General features: G+C 43.7%; 1 protein-coding gene across 1 annotated transcript in view; it reads left to right on the top strand.

Moving 5' to 3' along the window:
* The window catches only part of Rgs22 (regulator of G protein signaling 22), a 73659-nt gene extending 58221 nt beyond the window's left edge, over positions 1 to 15438 (top strand). The window contains 7 exon segments of the mRNA XM_038343775.1: positions 895 to 1056; positions 7753 to 7932; positions 10926 to 11081; positions 12283 to 12378; positions 15070 to 15163; positions 15274 to 15293; positions 15295 to 15438. Coding sequence (XP_038199703.1) covers positions 895 to 1056; positions 7753 to 7932; positions 10926 to 11081; positions 12283 to 12378; positions 15070 to 15163; positions 15274 to 15293; positions 15295 to 15438 — 852 coding nt within the window.
* The last annotated feature ends 2591 nt before the right edge of the window (positions 15439 to 18029 follow it).

Here is an 18029-nt window from a genome sequence, read left to right as displayed (position 1 = left end):
ATCCCAGCACTCAGGAGGCAGAGGCAGGTGAACCTCTGTGAAAGTGCGGCCAGCCTGGGCTTCATAGTGAGTTCCAGTGTAGCCTGGACTACATGGTGATACTCTTTGTCGAAACAACAAAAAGAATCATTAGTTGTCCTGAGCTAAGTTCAGTGGTAGACCTCTTGCCTTGCACACACAAGGCCCTGGCTTCTATTCCTATCAGCACACTCATACATTTAATAAGCAATAATTGTTAATTACTGCTATGAATTATTATAATTATTCCTTAGAACTCATAGTTTACTAAAATGATTTAAAAGCATGTCATATAAAAACATGATCTTACCAGGATAGAGTTGGAATTAGTTTAAATTTTCATCTTAAATTATAGTATTGGACTTTCCTTAAAAATACTGTAATCCCAAGAGTAAAAGAAATAATTAAAAACGATGCAGTCGTGTGGTAAGTCACAATGTAGCCATATCAGCACAGTATTGCGGTTACTGTTCTCTTTTCGCCACTGGTCCCAAATCGTAAAGGCTATTAGAATGTTTTAACAATATAGTTACATGTAAAGGCTATTAAAATGTTTTAACAATGTAGTTACATGTAAAGGCTATTAGAAAGTTTTAACAATCTAGCTATATGTAAATGCTATTAAAATGTTTTAACAGTGTAGTTATATGTGCATCACTCAGTAATTTCTTTCTTCTAGTTTCTAAAACTAATGAATCCATTAAAAAAAAAGACAAAAGGTAGAGAGTCCGAGGGCAAAGCTGTCAGAGTCTATTATGTTCATTCCACAAATTTCAGTAGCCAAATCAAAAGAAATAGAAGTTGGTGGTTTTGGTCTAATTAACGACTTGATTGCTACTTTTGGAACATGTCTGATTGCCTGTATTGTTTGGACAGCCTGTGGCAAGTAAGTGGATATCTTCATCCTGTGAGATTATTGCTTTCCGTAAAGCATTATTGAATCCAGTCATTGCAAGGCAATTTCAACGATTTGTGGCCCTGAAAGGAGATTTATTGGAAAACGGAGTACTTTTTTGGCAAGAAGTACAAAAGTTTAAGGTATTGTATTGGGAACTGGGGAAAACACTTTTGTTTGAAGAGATGGTGCATTAAGATAGCAGATGCATATGGATTTGTATAATATATCCCAATATTGCCAGCTTCCTTCGTGTTAATGTTTAAATATTGGCATATTTACTGTCCACTGTCTAGAGGCACCTGTGCCATAGTGAAGAATAGGAGTGAGCCCCCATGATAGTATTGTGCTTTCAAAACATGCAACATGGCCTAGTTAGTACATTTCTCTCTATTGCATGCATCTATAAATGCACCACACATTTTTCCTGGAGACATTCCTAATTGGTATAGCCATATAACAAAGACCTTTTTACAAGAATTCTTCCTAATCAAGTGTACAGCAATAATAACCAAAGATACTGGTTTACAGGTGGACTGGCAGAGACAGGAAAGTTCTTCTGCTAACAACAGTGGCCACATTCAGTGCCAAATGAAGTGAAAGGATGGGGTTAGGTGCAAAGGCAGCGTAGTTTCAGGCTTGGGAGTTTTACCGTAGACTCCTATTTTCTCTGCCTTGGATAAGAGAAGACAGCTTTCTTTGTTTTGCTGTCTAGATGTGCCTGAGGGGTATTTAGCCCCTACCTAAATATTTCCAGGGGTATGGGCTGATTTCCTAACAAGCACCTTATTCTATCTCAATGCAAAAGTGTGGGGAAAGAATACATTTAGTTAAGATAATGGCTTCTGTCTGCTCCCAAGTGCATCTTGAGCAGCACTAACGAGTGGTTCCATGTGCAGCAGTTCAACGAAATCCAAGTCTTCTTTCTTCTTGACTTAGTTTTGCTGTTTTCATTAGTCTCCATTTTAATATCTCTTCTGCAATATAGTTTCAAAGTTGTGGTGCTATTCCTCCTTCAACTTTGTGGTGGCCCAAATAAGAATGACCCCCGTAGGTTCATACATGTGAGGTTAGTCATCAGGGAGTCACACTTCTCGAGAAGGGTTAGTGACCTGCTGGAGTAAGAATGGCCTTATTGGGAAAGTGTGTCACTGGGAGTGGGCTTTGAGGTTTCAAAAATCCATGCCAGGTCCAGGGTCCTCTCTCTCTCTCTCTCTCTCTCTCTCTCTCTCTATCTGCCTGAGGATCAGGCTATAGCTCTCAGCTACTGCTCCAGTGCCTGCCTTCATGCTGCCATTTCCCACACCATGATGATAACAAATTAAAACCTCTGAAACTATAAGCAAGCCCCCAATTAATGCTTTCTTTCACAAGCGTTGCCTTGCTCATGGTGTCTCTTCACAGCAGTAGAACACTGACTAAGACAGAAACTGGTGCCAGGAGAGGGATATTGCTGTGACAGGCCTGCCATGCTGCTTGTTGCCTGAATGTAGACTTCAGAACTTTGGATCAGGAAGTAGTTTAATGCTATAAGAGGGACCTAAGGTCCCTACGACAGCAGTGTAGATTGTAATAGCTCCACTCAAGAGCCTTCACAAAAGCAGAATATTAGCTAGTGTCCTGGAGATCATTTTTATGAGATTTTGGCTAAGAATATGTCTGCTTTCTGCCCTTGCCCCCCAAAAAAATCTGCCTTAGACTAACTGAAGAGTTTTGGATTAATGGCATTGGCAGAACAGATTTAAAGACAGCCTAGTACTGACTGTATCATATGATTACTAGTGGCCAGTCTTATGCAGATTTATAATGAACAGGAGCACCAGGAAGTATAACATCTGCCTGACTTGTGAATTCCAGAGGGAAGTTTGAGAGATGCTTAAAGATTCAGTGTCATTTGCTACGTGGAGTTCAGGATCTGGGGTTCTGGTCAGCTAGGGCTAAGGAGTCAGCTGTGATTAACGAGAAACCAGAACCACTGAAGTTTGCTTTACTGGGACAGTTGATGCTGGTCAACTGGAGCGAAGCAATTAGGGGTGATTAAGAAAATACCAGCACCATTGAGGACAAATTTCCTGAGAAGTATTTCTTCAGAGTCAGCATGCAGAAGCTGTGTCTTTGTGCTGGCAGCTCTTCACATAGTGTCTTACACATGGTAGTGTAAGAGTCACCCAGGTGGTGCCCGTTTTAAAGGCTAGGAAGCAACTGAGGTCTGGCACTGTGTGACAAGGCTGGAGTCCCTGAAGAGAGCCTAAAGGAGGCAAGTGGTGAAACCGCAGCCCGTTTCCAACAGAAGATCCCAGCATTTCGGAGATGCCGCTATCGTAGGATGACCACCAAGAATGGCAGTAGGTACGGAGTGGAGCCAGGCTGGAACTTTGAAGGCAGTTGAGCGGATCTGGAGAAGTGAGCGAGTCCTTTGCAGGAGCTCAGAAGATCATGAGTGAATTCCAGATAATTGGATGTCGGGTTATTTACACTCTTGGAATTTGGTTTTGCTTTATTCAGACTGTGACTGTGCCCTGGTTCTTCTACCTTGAACTAAGAAAGTATTTAATTTAATTTTAATTTGATAGGAGCCCACAGTCGAAACTTTGAATTTTAAAAGATTTTGGAGTTTAAAAGAGACTGGCTATTTTAAAGAGACTGAATTTTTAGGTGCTTGAATTTTTAAGTACTGTGGGTCTTTTAAATTTTGGGATATTTTATACTGTGATATTTTTATTAATGTGAGATCTTGGGGATGAATATTGTCTTAGTGAGGGTTTTATTGCTGTGAAGAGGCACTATGACCACGGCAACTCTTACAGAAAACATTTAATTGGGTGGCTCGCGTACGATTTCAGAGGTCTGGCCCAGTAGCATCGTGGCAGGGAGCATGGCAGCATGCAGGCAGATGTGGTGCTGGAACTGAGAGTCCTACATCTTGCAGGCAACAGGAAGTCAACTGTCTGACTAGGCATGGCTTGAGCATATATGAGACCTCAAAGCCCGCCTCGCTAAAGACACACTTTCTCCAGCAAGGCCACACTTCCTCGGTATGCTACTCCCTTTGGGGGCTATTTTCTTTCAAACAAGTAAGAAAGGAACAGCTTAATAGTGGTGTGTTTGTGTGTCAGATTGACAAAGTGTCAGTTGTGCTGGCTGGCTTGATGTCAACTTGACATAAGCTAGAGTCACAAGAGAGGAGAGAACTTGAATTGAGAAAATTCCCCAACATCAGGCTGTATGCAAGCTTGTAGGGCATTTCCTTAATTACTGACTGATGGTGGAGGGCCCAGCCCATTGTGGTCGTACCATCCTTGGGATGGTAGTCCTGGTTTCTGTAAGAAAGCAAGCTGAGCAAGCTATAGGGAGCAAGCCAGAAAGCAACACCCCTCTATAGTTTCTGCATCAGCTGCTGGCTCCAGGTTTCTGCCCCGACTTCCTTCAATGATGTGGAAGTGTAAGCCAAATAAACCCCTTCTTCCCCAAGTTGCTTTTTGGTCATGGTGTTTCATCAGAGCAATAACAGCCCTAACTGGGACAAACCCCTAGGGTTCTGGCATTACAGGTATGTGTTATCAGACCTTGCCAGCTGTGAAGTTAATATCTGTGTTCTGACTTTCTATCCCCATGACCAAAGTACTCAAGAGAACAACTTAGAGAGAGGAGGGCCTCATTTTAGCTTAGGGTCCAGACATTCAGGCAGGCCACCATGCCCAATAGAGCACACTGTGGCAGACAGGAAGCAGAGAAAGGGAAACAGGAAGGAAAATCGAGGACAGAGTAGCCCAGTGACAGGTCCCAGTGGCCTGCTTACTCCAGGCAGGCTCCATCCTCACCACCTCCCAGTAATGGCTTTATACTCTGGATCCACAAAGCAGCTGTCCTCAGGATCTAAGCATCTTTGGGGTAAGTGTAACAGACACACCCAGAGCTCTACTGTAGCAATCCCTTTGGTGTTCTCAATTCAATCAAACTGGCAAAAATCATCACAAGGACTAAATTTCCTCATCCAAAAAGCTTAGCTATCAAGTGTGCCAGGCGTTATGCTTGGTTATAGGAGTGAAAGGGTGAGGAGTGTGCCCCTCCCTTCCTCGGGAGGGGTGTTAGTTATGATTGTGTCCTGATGAGGTGAGCTGCAGGGATGGTGAGTTAGGAAGGGCTCGGACACCAGTGTATGTGACCATTGGAAGGCATTCTACCCGCAAATGTCATACTGGACTAACTCTTAAATAGCTTACTTTGAAACTTGTTTGGAGGTCCAAGCAGGGAGTGCGACTAATCATAGACCCTTCATGAAAAAGTGGTCATCCTCTACATTGGACCCTGCAGCTTTGGGAGAGACACATGGAGTGACCATGGAGGAATTGGGACCCTCACTTAGCCAGCTGAACCTGCCGAATCAACCCTGGCAATCAATGGGGTAACAGATACCACAGTCGGATTGCCTTGATGCCATGACTTACTCATATTGTTTCCCATCTGCCGGGAATCTTTTTTGTTGCTTTTCTTATGATCATGGGATCATTATTCACAAGAATCCCTTGATATCAAGGGTGTTATAGTTAGCATTTTACAGGTGAAGATGTTAAAAACACAGAAAAGCTAAGAAACTTCCATAATGAGGTAGCTCGTGAAGTGATAGAGTGTGATGTCAACCAAGTTGTTGTGTCTCTGACCTCTGTGTCTTTAGCCACAGAGCTGTGCTGTGACCTAGTAGTGGCACTGGAAATAGTCAGAGAGACAGCTCAGGTAATCTTGGTCAAATGGTGTTCTGGATTGTGAAAAATCAGAAAGAACCAAGTCCACAACAGGATATTGGGCACTTAATTGAGACACTGATTCATTGCTACAGTCAATAAAAATTGTTTAGGAGAATGATTAGTGATATAAATGTTTACCTATTGATTATCAATTGAAAGCTAGTTACTGAGCAACTATATGGCTTCATATAAAATTTGTGTTCATGGGAGTATTTGTAGAGAAAAAAATGAAGATATATTCCGATCTCTCAAGCTTTTCTTGACTCCATCCCTTGACACAAGGGCTAAGGTGGATGCTAAGTATACAACAATGGCCAAATAGTGTCCCTCTCAGACTTTACAATCTAAAGAGAGACAGATGAGGGGGTAAACAAGACACATTCAAGGTCCCGGATGTTAGGGAAGAGGGTAAGATGGAATCTCTATTGGCTGAAGGAGTCACAGAAAGCTTACTAGAGGGGAGCATTCTTAACCCTAGTAACAGGTGAGAGTTAACAAGGCAAGAGCCTTTAATCCCAGCACTCAGGAGGCAGAGGCAGGTGGATCTCTGAGTTCGAGGCCAGCCTGCTCTACAGAGCGAGTTCCAGGATGACCAGGATTATATAGTAATATCATGTCTTAGGGGGAAAAAAGAAATTAGGAAAAAATATCAGTTATGATTCTAAGTTCTATCCCATTTGTCAGAATTAATATTCTGTAACATTGCAAATTTGTTTTGACCTCACAAGTTTAAATTCCATAATTATAATCAAGTTCATCAAATGATTACATAATAATCCTACAAGGAATGGTGAACAGTGACTATTTGGAAATATATCAGACTTATGCAATGCAAATGGACATTTTCTGAGTTGATGCTAAATTGAGTGGTCATGCTGCCTACAATGTAATGTTAATATTAAGCTTTTTTTCTAGGTAACATATGGTAAGCCCTATATAAAAGTTTCACATGACTGGTGCCCAAAGTTTTCTTTAGTATCCTAACACATCTCTTACAGTAACTGGTGTTTGCTGGGTACTTGTCAGTGTTAGCTCATTTCTGGCCTGGAATGAGGAGTTTCCAAATTTGTTTGCTTTCAGCTCATTTACAGAGCAAAATTTTTGACATAAAAATGCTGTAATTCAAGCCAAGCTATCTATTAAAAAAATACTCTCCCACTCCGACTTTAAAACTAGAACATTTTAATATACTACCACGACTTTTAAAATCCCTCTAAAAGGAATGACGTGATGACGTCCTGGCTGAGACACGAAAGAACCCCCAGGGGCTCACGTGGCTTGTGGTAAATACGTGGTGGCCAGCTGGAGGCACTGTTTCGCGAAGTAGAGGTGGGGCCTCGCTAAGGATGGGTTACTCGGTCATGACATGGAAGGACATTTCCCTCAACCCTGTCTCTTCCTCCCTCTTGCTTCCTGTACACCAAGAGGTAAGGAAACTCCGTCACAGGCTCGGCGGACAGGAGGTTCTGCTTCACTGGCACCCAGAAGCCAGCTGTAATCTTGAACCTCTGGAGCTGTACACTAAGTGGAGGACACACACGCACACGCGCACACACACACACACGCACGCACGCACACGAGTTGCTTTCCCTTGTACTTGTTCACAGTGATGGAAGAGCAGCTCTTACAGATGGGAGGACCCGAGCACCCTGGACCCTAAGCAACTGTAAGGACGTTCCTGTTTGACAGCAGCAGGCAGACTTGCTGGTCTTGTCGAGGCGGCAGTCAGGAGAGAAAGCTTTGGTTTCCACCTAGAGCTGGGTAGATGTGGATTCTCAGTGTTCCGCTAGGACGCTGTCACAGCATTTGAGCAAGAGGCTTTCGCCCCGGTCAGTGCCCGGCATGGAGCGGGACTCGTGCAGGGCATAAATGTTAACGAGTCATACCTGGCTAGGGAAACAAGCGACAGAGTAAATGAAAGCAAGGCACGTGCACCGAAGCGTCAGGCTCCCCGGGTCTAAAAGAAAGGATTTTTGAAAATAGCTCTGACACTTCGCCGTGCCCTCGCAAGCCCAAGCTAAGCGGTATATACTGTAAAGTGCTCTGAAAAAGCATCAATCTCATCCTGCTTTGCGGCTCCTCCTCCCTGTCCAGGATTTGTGCCACTCACATTGTACTGAGTCCATCATCCAGAAGAAGATCACGACCATCATCAACTGCTTCATCAACTCCTGCATCCCCCCAGCTCTGCAGATTGATATTCCAGTTGAGCAGGCCCAGAAGATAATTGAACACAGGAAGGAGCTGGGACCCTACGTGTTCCGAGAGGCACAGGTAAGAGCCAGAGCCGGAGGCGCCGGCTGAGGTTGACGTACACCAGTAGTCAAGGTATTCTCTAAAGCTCTTCCGTTGCTCATGCATGGCAAGATGTAATCTCCCTGGTACTGGGATTTGCTCTCTTTAATGTGGATATATTTTGCCTATATCATTAAAATATACAAAGCTAGTGACTTTTATACTGTTGTTGATAATGCCATAAATAAAACTAGATAATATACTTTGACTTTTCACAGTTACTACTTTTATCTACAAATTGTAAAAATGCTCCAGGTAATTCCTCCATCCTTTTTTGCCATTCATATTCCCTTTTAAAGTACCCACTAACACAAAAATGTGTAAAATACGTGTGTCTTAAAATTTGTATATTTTTAAAGCTTGAAATATTCACATAGCTCATAAAATAAGTGAGAGGAGATTTAAGCACTCAGCCAGCATAAAGTACATACACTCACGAAAGAAACTCAGGCCTCTTTTAACCTGCTCAAGTTACTTCTTTTTAAGATAAATAATAGAAAACATTGACTCGGTGGGCATAATTTATTTGCATTTTGAAAACCCTTTTAGTGATGTTGTTCCTAAAAAATGATTAAGAAAAATAAGTTATAATAGGGGTAATGAGGAAGGCCATGTCACAAACTGACAGGAAACAGATCTAGGGAGCGATTGCCCGGAGCATGAAAAAAGGCCATTATCCCTCAGCGTTCATTTCTAAGCCAGCTGTGTTCAAGTCCTCTAAGGAACTGGAAGTGGTCTCACAATCCAAATTATGCACTAAAACAGGCAGAGGAGGGGGCTGGAGAGATGGCTCAGAGGTTAAGAACATTGCCTGCTCTTCCAAAGCTCCTGAGTTCAATTCCCAGCAACCACATGGTGGCTCACAACCATCTGTAATGCCCTCTTCTAGTCTGCAGGCATACACACAGACAGAATATTGTATACATAATAAATAAATATTTAAAAAAGAATAAAAAAGAAAAACCCAAAAGGAAAAGAAAAAATTATTTTAAAAAAAATCCAGGCAGAGGAGCGACTGAGGATGTGCTAGAGAGAAACAGAGAAAGCATGGCACCAAAACTGTTGCACCTGCTAAGATAGCCTCACCTTGGTGTCCTGACAAACCAGAACAAGACATGAGGTCCTCTCTGTCGGACCTCAGGTCTGAGTGTAGATGTCCAGAGTGGGACCAGAGTCCTCAGACTTAGCATGTCTATCTGATTTCCTAAGGTGGCATCATAGAGATAGCTTAGAGCATGTGAAATACAGAATCTTCCTGAGGTCCTCTTTCCTGTTTACCAGAGATTGGGGGGCAGGCGGTGGTAGGCTCTGAGAGTGGCATCCCTTACCCCAGAGACGCGAGCCCCAGATCTGGTCACCATCCATACGTCCTTCCTCTCTTTCACTCCCTTGACCCCACATTTGATCAGAAAAGTCAGTCGTGTGTTTCCTTGTTGTGAGGGTCTATCCATTTTTCTTCACCCCTGTGTCACTTCAGATCTGCAAAACCTATTAACTATTAACTATTAACCATTACCATAGCTCCAGTCTCTGGGCTGGCTCCAACCAACTCACTGGAAGCAAAGTACTTTTTCTCAAAATGGCGTCTGATCGTGCTACCCTCTGCTTAAAATGCTTTACTGTCTTCCTGCTGCCCACAGAGAGAAGTCAGCTTGCTACACACCTGGAGCCGCATCCCTTACCACCTCTGTTCTCTCTTCCCGGGGTTGCTGAGATAGTGTAGTTCCATAATCCACCTTTTCTGTCTTTGGCCCTGAGCTCACACAGGTCCATCTCCTCTGCCTTGTGTTTCTCTCTGTCCTAAGACTTAAAACACTGAGCCCGAGGTTACCCCATCTGCGGGCAGAGAGCAAAGTAGCCCTACATTTGTTAATATATCTTAGAATTTGGTCGTTGTTAAGGTTCTGCAGGTACAGGGGAATGTGTACTAATTGAGGCTAGCTTGGTCTAAAGAGAGAGTTCAAGGCCAGCCTGGTCTACAGAGTGAGTTCAGGGCAGCCATTACAGGATACAGAGAAACACACACACACACACACACACACACACACACACACAAAGGAATGAATAATTACATTCACGCCTAGAAAACATGAGTAGTGAGTTTTGCTTATTCAGGACTCAAGCATTGACTTTGAAAAAAAGATCCTTTACCCTAAGAGTTGGCATGGAGCCTAAGGGGGCGGCTCGTTTTTTCTTCAAGCATTAGGTAAAGGCCACTTTAGCCATAAGATGTTGGGCTTGATTTGATGTGGCAAGCCCTACCTTCTTGGAAGTAACGTATGCCTCTGGAGCTAATGTAAGACCTCGGCATAGGAATTACAGCAGCTACCCTTATCTCCACGCACATCACAATTAATCACTTAATGTGCAGGGTCCTCACAGAGCATTGGCCTAGGGTGCCGGTTTTGCTTTTTAAATGTTACTTTTTCTTGCTCTCACATAAAAGAGATTATATCATTTAAAAGTTACTCAAGATTTATTCTTAGATCCGCAGCTTTGTTTAAGAGCCTTTCCAGAGACAAAATGGTATTTCCTTTCTCTAAAAGACAGAGAAAGGCTCGGGGGAGTTTCCCTTGAAGAACCGAATACTTGGAATAGTTGCATAAAACAGCAAAGTGCAGGGCTGACCGACTGGAGCAGCTTTAAAAGAAAACATGACTTTCTCATTTAAAAAGACCTAATGGAGTCTTCAGTAATGCAATCAATGGGTTAGGGAAACACTAAGAATAAAGTCACTTTCAAGTACACCCGGTGTGCGTTTTGAAGGGCTTCTCATCTGCGGTGAAACCGCTGGAGAGAAGCCTGTGCTGGGCTCACTGCACTAAGTCTGCAAACAATAAGGTGGTGGGGTTGGGGGTTGTGCGGTGTACCTTAAGGATGGAGAAGTCCATGATTGTGGCAAGTTAGAGTTAATTTGGTACATTTGTAGAGAATGGTAATCTGAGACATAGTTGTTTTTTTTTTAACTACAGATGACAATTTTTGGGGTTCTGTTTAAGTTTTGGCCACAGTTTTGTGAGTTTAGGAAGAATTTGACAGATGAAAAAATTATGAGTGTTTTAGAGAGAAGACAAGAACATAAACAGAAAAAGAAAATGTCAGAGTCAGATGAAGACAAGATCGGAAAGGTAAGCCTGAATCCGCTCTAGATGGAATTGCACTTCTAAAGGATAAGATGATGTGTGCGGCCCAGAGAGGACCGTGGAGAAGTTATAGCCGGAGGCGTTAGTGACTTCAAATCTTCGTCTTCCTTCACGGCTCTCAGACTGTTCTTGAGTTTCCCAGAATTGTGTTCTCTTCTTCATGAAGGCTTTCTTCACACCTAGACAACGTCAACAGCTTCCATCCCCTAGAGTTAAGTAACGTGTGTGTGTGCATGTGTATGTGAGTATGTGTGTGTGTGCATGTGTGTGTGTGTGTGTGTGTGTGTGTATGTGGGGGGGACGGACATGCCATGTGAATAAGCTGTGGTGGCATGGACTGCTTGCTGATCCAGCGCGCTGGAAGACAGAGACAGGAGGAGCCCCAGGCTCACTGGCCAGCAGCCTAGCCAACCTTAGGCAGGAAAGACCCTGTCAGAAACACTGATGTTGAGAAGCAACACCCAAGGCTGCTCTCTGGCTCCACGATCAGGTGCATTTATGAGCACATACACACACACACACACTTGTTTGACCACATAATTGTTTAAGGTGTTCATTCTTTCTACATGTTACTAGGAAATTATTATGCATGGCAGAATCATCCCAAAAGTGAGCACAGGTGTGTGTATGCTGACTGATTTCTAACACAGAGTTGGAAGAAGGAAGGGAGGCATCAGGCATACTCTGTTCACCCGTTGACGATAACGGCACAGTTACACATGTCACCATTCAGCACATATCTGAGGGCGGGAGACCATTCAGTCACTACAGTGTATGTTCATGTATTCATTTGCCACCTAGCAAATACTCGGGTGCCTTGTGTGAGAGGCACCGTTCTGTTCTGTCTGTCATCGTATGGAACATTTCCCCATAGGCATACATGAGAAAAGGAACACACAGACCTTGATTCCATTTGTGTGGGGGTTACAGTTTTATGTCTATGCATTGCCCCTTGTGGAAAATCTGGTTGTATGTTCACGAGAACTAGAGTCTTTCTTTGATGCTTGGGACTTTTATATTCTACCTTATTGTTTGTCTCATTTCTCTTTAAGTGTTCTTATATGAATATGGCCAATTTAAAGGTCAAAGTGACTGGCGTGAAGCTCCAAGTGTAGACTCACCATGAACTGATTTCTTACGTGACATTATAACTTCCCACGATCTCGCTCTCTGTTTTCCCTCACAGGCTGGAGTCAAGCAGTATACAAGCACTACAGGCTCTCTAACCAAAGCACCCTTAGCCAGCGAGTCCCTGCTGGGCCTGCAAGCCTATGGTCGGCAGGTGAGATGCCAGGTCCCGCTTGCCCTCTAGAGCAATGGGCGCACAGTGACTTGGTCACTGGGCAGAAGGAGGTTGTGTACACATCTGGCCAGTGTGTGGTACAGGTGTGAAAATGGGTTACAGTGGTAATCCTCAGAGAGTCTGGAAGGGAATTCCCTCCAGCCGTTTTCCCCCAGAGCATGCTGGGAATTGAAATTTAGGGCCTTGTGCCTACGAAGCATGTAGTCTCCCCACTGAGCTCTTCCTCAGCTCGTGATGGTTTAACTTGAAGACAGCGAAGCGACATCTTCCTGGAGAAAAGAATAAAAATAAACAACCTCCGTAGATTAGTGCGCTGAGTTCAGAGATGACACAGAATGCTAAATGCTTAGTCTCAGTTTCTTAATTCTTGGTATTACATGCCCACCACCCAATACATTTGCATTTTTATGTTTACAACCAGCACGCCTTCATATCAATTCTCTGAAACATGAGTTTAATCTACAGCCATTTTTAATGGCTTGTATTTAAAAAATGTTTGCACCTTAGAACAATACTAACTCATAAAACAATCTTTACTGCACTTAGAAGTGCCACATAAATTGTTACCCTACTGAGGTAACTAATAGGCTATAAAACTCTCATGAAGTGTAGTGAGGGCTTTGGGCAGGCCTGCTTTTCGCCCTGCCCTGCTCCTGGCTGCCGGCTAGCTTGTGCCCCGAAATAACATCACACAAATTATATTCTTTTAAATACTGGCTGGCCCATTATTTTCAGCCTCTTACTCACATCTTGACTAACCCATATCTAATAATCTTTGTAACACCACGAATGGTGTCTTACCGGGAAAGATTCAGCATGTCTGACCTAGTGGGTGGCTTCATGCCATCTCTCTCTGAGGAGAGGCACGGCAGTCTGTCTAACTTAGGAGAGGCATGGCATCTGACTGAGCCATCTACCTCACTTCCTTCTTCCTGTTCTGTCTACTCCACCCACCTAAGGGGCAGTCTATCAAATGGGCCAGGCAGTTTCTTTATTAGCCAATGAAATCAACTCAAACAGAAGACTCTCCCACATCAATGAAGGAAAAGAAACCGTTGATTGTGTAGATACCTGTACTGACAGGTCTATCTGACGTGGATGAGACTCAGGTACATGCATCAGGAAATGATCCACTTGACCTGTTGGGAGCACAACATAAGCTTCAGCAAGGGATGCAGACACAGAGGCTTCGTCCTGAGCTCTGTCTGCATCAGTTTTACTCTGCGGCACGAAATGAGACACAGAATCCCCTTGATCAAAGAGAGAAGAATGATGGCGAGGATGATGATGATGTCACTGATAATAATCATGTCCTGTCTGTGCCTTAAGAGGTCAGAGGCACTGTGCGTACACATACTTACTTTTGATTTTTGCTTTCTGAATAGCTGGATGTCAGAGGCACCTTGAAAATATACATATTTACTATTGATTTTTGCTTTTATAAGCCTGCATATTGTTACTCTAGAAATTGGGGTAAAATAATCAATTGTTGTTATTCAGTAATCAGTCTAAATTCAAAATTATCACCCCCAAAATAATCTTGGATGTTTAATAAGCATCTGAGTTTATAATCAATATAAAGATAGCTGAGCCACTGTTGCTGAGCCCGTAAGTATTGCAAGGAGCCGCTTGTTTGTTCCTGGCTGCTCAGCCCCAAAATAATCACACAGAAACTGTATTAATTAAATGACTGCTTGGCCCATTCGCTCTAGCTTCTTACTGGATAACTCTTTTTTTTTTTTTTTTTTTTTTGGTTTTTCGAGACAGGGTTTCTCAGTGGCTTTTGGAGCCTGTCCTGGAACTAGCTCTTGTAGACCAGGCTGGTCTCGAACTCACAGAGATCCGCCTGCCTCTGCCTCCCGATTACTGGATAACTCTTACATCTTAATTTAACCCGTCTCCATTAATCTGTGTATCACCATGTGGCAGTGGCTTACTGGCAAAGTTTCGGCATGTCTGACATTGGCAGCAGCTCCATGGTGTCTAACTACACCTTTCTTTCTCCCAGCATTCAGTTTAGTTTTCCCTGCCTACCTAAGTTCTGCCCTGCTACAGGTCCAAAGCAGTTTCTTTATTCATTAATGGTAATCACAGCACACAGAGGGAAATCCCACATCACATAAGCTCTTGTCCCATTGTTCACTGGGCAACAGTATGGCTGTCTGAACACTCTTCCTCAGTCAGTGAGAGAATTTACAGATTCAGGTCAAGGCTACAGAAAGAAGTAGCTTTGTTATGGAATAAATATTACAAAAGGAGAATAAACTAGGTAGATAAAGATTTGTGGTACACAGTTTAAAAAATTAAAATGCATAAATGGGGAGATCTGTATTATCATTTGAGATATATGATAGCAATATCTCAAATATATTCTTTTTGTTTCAATTTGCTTTGTTTTTTAAACAGAATATCACTGTATAGTCCAGGCGGATCTGGGCTTTAATAGGTACCTCAGGCTAGCCTCAGAGATATGCTAACCTCAGACTCATTCATGCTGGAAATCCAGGCATGAGCTACCGTAATTGGCCAGGATATACTTTTCTTGGTGCATGTTATGCATCGATAAGAAGTGTAAACAAAGGAATAATGAGATTTATTTTATCTCTAGTGTGCTCCTGAGGGAAATCTGGCAAAGTTTTGATCATTAAGTTTGAAAATTATTTTTTTCAGCCAACCTGGTGCTACTCAAAGTACATAGAAGCCTTGGAACAAGAGCGGATTCTTCTGAAAATTCAAGAAGAAATGGAAAAGAAAATGTTCACAGGTAATTTTTGCCTCTCGTGCACAGAGCTGCTCTGTTGCCGTCTAGCACAGACTAATTTTAAGAGTTTGCACTGGTCACTTCACTGTATGTCCCCTCTCATCTTTGTGCAGGTACGTCATCTTTCTCAAATTTTGGTTAAGCTTCCCACTGGTTCCACTATGTCTCTGAAGAAGAACTTGTCTCTCCTCAGCTCCTGTTCTCTTTCTGCTTTCCTAACCATCCAGAACCAGAGACACTGCCTCTCCCCCGAGAATGCTCAGTCTCTCTGTCTCTAGGGTTTCTCCTCTGCAGAGGAGGAGCCGGCACAACCCATACCCAACACTTCTGTTTTCCAGGGTAGCAACGTTCAGGCTCACGTTCACTTTCTGCTCCTGAGAGGTGCAAGGTAAGCCGGTGTGTGGGACTCCCGTTTTCTGCACACCCTCTCATGCAGGCAGATCTGCACAGACCCAAAGCACAGCCCCCTCAGACACACCGCTTGCACACTCACTACCAAACCAAAGGGTAGGACAGCTAGTCTTCTGATTTATGGTACAGTCTCCCAAGAAGAGATTCCACCAGGGGAGGTTTGCTTCTGTTTACTACACGCCAATCCTCTTCCATCGAGAACCCTGGGTGGGGGTGGGGGAAGTGGGCACTATCTCAGGCTTCCTAAGCTTTTCTAAGCTGGGACTATGTGAAAGACCAAACACCAAGCCCAAGACCCTCTCCATTCAGATACTGATGAACCTGTAGGATTTTACCGGATTCTATTAACAAGCCCTTTCCAGAGCGGTCTAGCCACAGAACGTGGTGTGTGTGTAAACTGCCAGGTCAGATACTCACAGCAGCCTGTGAAGGCTCCTCTCTTAGCCACTGTCTTACCTGGTTTCACAGTATCCCATTTTCCGGGGAATGGGGAGGAGGGGTGGACCAAATGTTCTCAGGCTGCTGATCTTGTTTTCTTTCTAGTTACCCTCCACACTGCACCTGCCCAGCCCCCCACCTTTAGGTTAAGTTAATAATGCCTTGAACATTACGGACACCACGTGTGTTTGTTCTTAGTGGAGAGCTCTTTTCAGTTTTTATCGTTATTGTTTGGGTTTATTTTCTATACATCTTTGTTTCATGCTTTTTTTTTTCTTTTGCAGGGTTTCTTTAAGCCAACTTTAACTAACACTGAATGTCCAAGAAGCTGAACATCCAAGCTTTTGGATAGTCTCATGACTATAGAATACTATCTACTACCTAGACTAGAAGAATTAAAATTGTTTGCCGATCATAGTCCTTAGGGAAAATGCAGCATTATGCGTCTTGTGCAATCTTTCAACAAATGTTCCTTTCAGGCTACTCTAGTTAGCAGATCTGCTCACTGGGTGCCCAGGGGTCTGACTGTTCCTAGTATAATTAACCGGAGCGATAGAAGAGCCTTCCCCCTCCATTCCCAACTGGGAGGAGACTGTGCTGAAGCGGTGGTTTTTACAGTGCACTGTGCACAAGACTCACATGACGTAGGCAAGCATCTCGGGCTCCAGGGGCTGCTCCCTGCAAACCTTCCAGCCACTCATGGGAGACACTCTGGAACTGCCGTCTTTCCCAGACAGCACAGGGCCCCCAAGTCCTCTCGCGGCCATGGGACCGGCCGCTGTTTCACCAAGCTCTTGTGGTTTCTGCCCTTCTACTGCTTTTCCTTCAGTTGAGATTTTGTTGGTTTGTTTGTTTTCCTGTGGTTCAATTCTCTGTCCCCTCGACATGTTAATTATAATTCTTTTGAAAGTTCTGCTTTTCCCAGAGTCTTCGATGTTCATTAAGCCAATGAAAGCCCACTTTCTGAGTAGACTTCCTAGGTAGTACAAATACTGTAGGATATGAAGAAAATTAAGATAAAAAATTAAATCCACACTCCTTATTTTCACTTCTTTCCTGATGTTTCATCCTTTCTCTATGCAGATGGAGTTTCTAGCCTATATAGTTTTTCTTCTCTTAAAAGAAGTTAGTTTGACATTTCTTGCAAAGCAGCTCTATTTGATTTTTTTTGTTTGTTTGTTTTTTGTTTTTTGTTTTTTCGAGACAGGGTTTCTCTGCGGCTTTAGAGCCTGTCCTGGAACTAGCTCTTGTAGACCAGGCTGGTCTCGAACTCACAGAGATCCGCCTGCCTCTGCCTCCCGAGTGCTGGGATTAAAGGCGTGCGCCACCGCCGCCCGGCCAGCAGCTCTATTTGAGACCCAGAGAAGAAACTTTCATTTCTCCTTCCCTTTTGACAAACTTCACAGGATACAAAAGTATAGGTTGGCAGGCTTTTTATTCTTTCAGTACCTAAAATATATCATTTCTCTTTCTTCTTGCTTTTGTAATTTTTCTGAAGAAAAGTTGGATGTCATCCTTGCCCCTCTGTGGAGAAGTTGCTCCGTCCGTCTCCTGGCTTCAAGATCTCTGTGCCAGGGCCCGAGGAGCCCACACAGGTTAAGAGCACATATCCAGCTGCACATCCGTCCTAGGTGCTGCTCTCTAAGCCTCTTTGTCTGTAGCTTGGCATCTGTCACTAGTTTTGGAAAGATTTGGTGTTATCACTGTCCAGCGTTGCGTTCGTTCCTGTCTCTGGTTTCTGCCCTTCCCATCCCACGCACGGCCACCTCCCCTCCAGTCCTCCTCCTCCTCCTCCTTCTCCCTCCTCCTCCTCCTCCTCCTTCTTCTTCCTCTCTCTCTCTCTCTCTCTCTCTCTCTCTCTCTCTCTCTCTCTCTCTCTCTCTCTCCCTCTCTCTCTCTCTTTCTCTCTCTCTCCCTCTCTCTCTCTCTTTCTCTCTCTCTCTCTTTCAGTTAGGGAAGTTTCCACTTATCTCTCTTCCGGCTCTGGGCAGTGAATCCTTTTCGCCATCAGTGCCCACTC

Source organism: Arvicola amphibius, chromosome 9, assembly GCF_903992535.2.
Source record: "Arvicola amphibius chromosome 9, mArvAmp1.2, whole genome shotgun sequence".
NCBI classification, from domain to species: domain Eukaryota; kingdom Metazoa; phylum Chordata; class Mammalia; order Rodentia; family Cricetidae; genus Arvicola; species Arvicola amphibius.
This window is presented reverse-complemented; position numbering and strand designations above follow the sequence as displayed.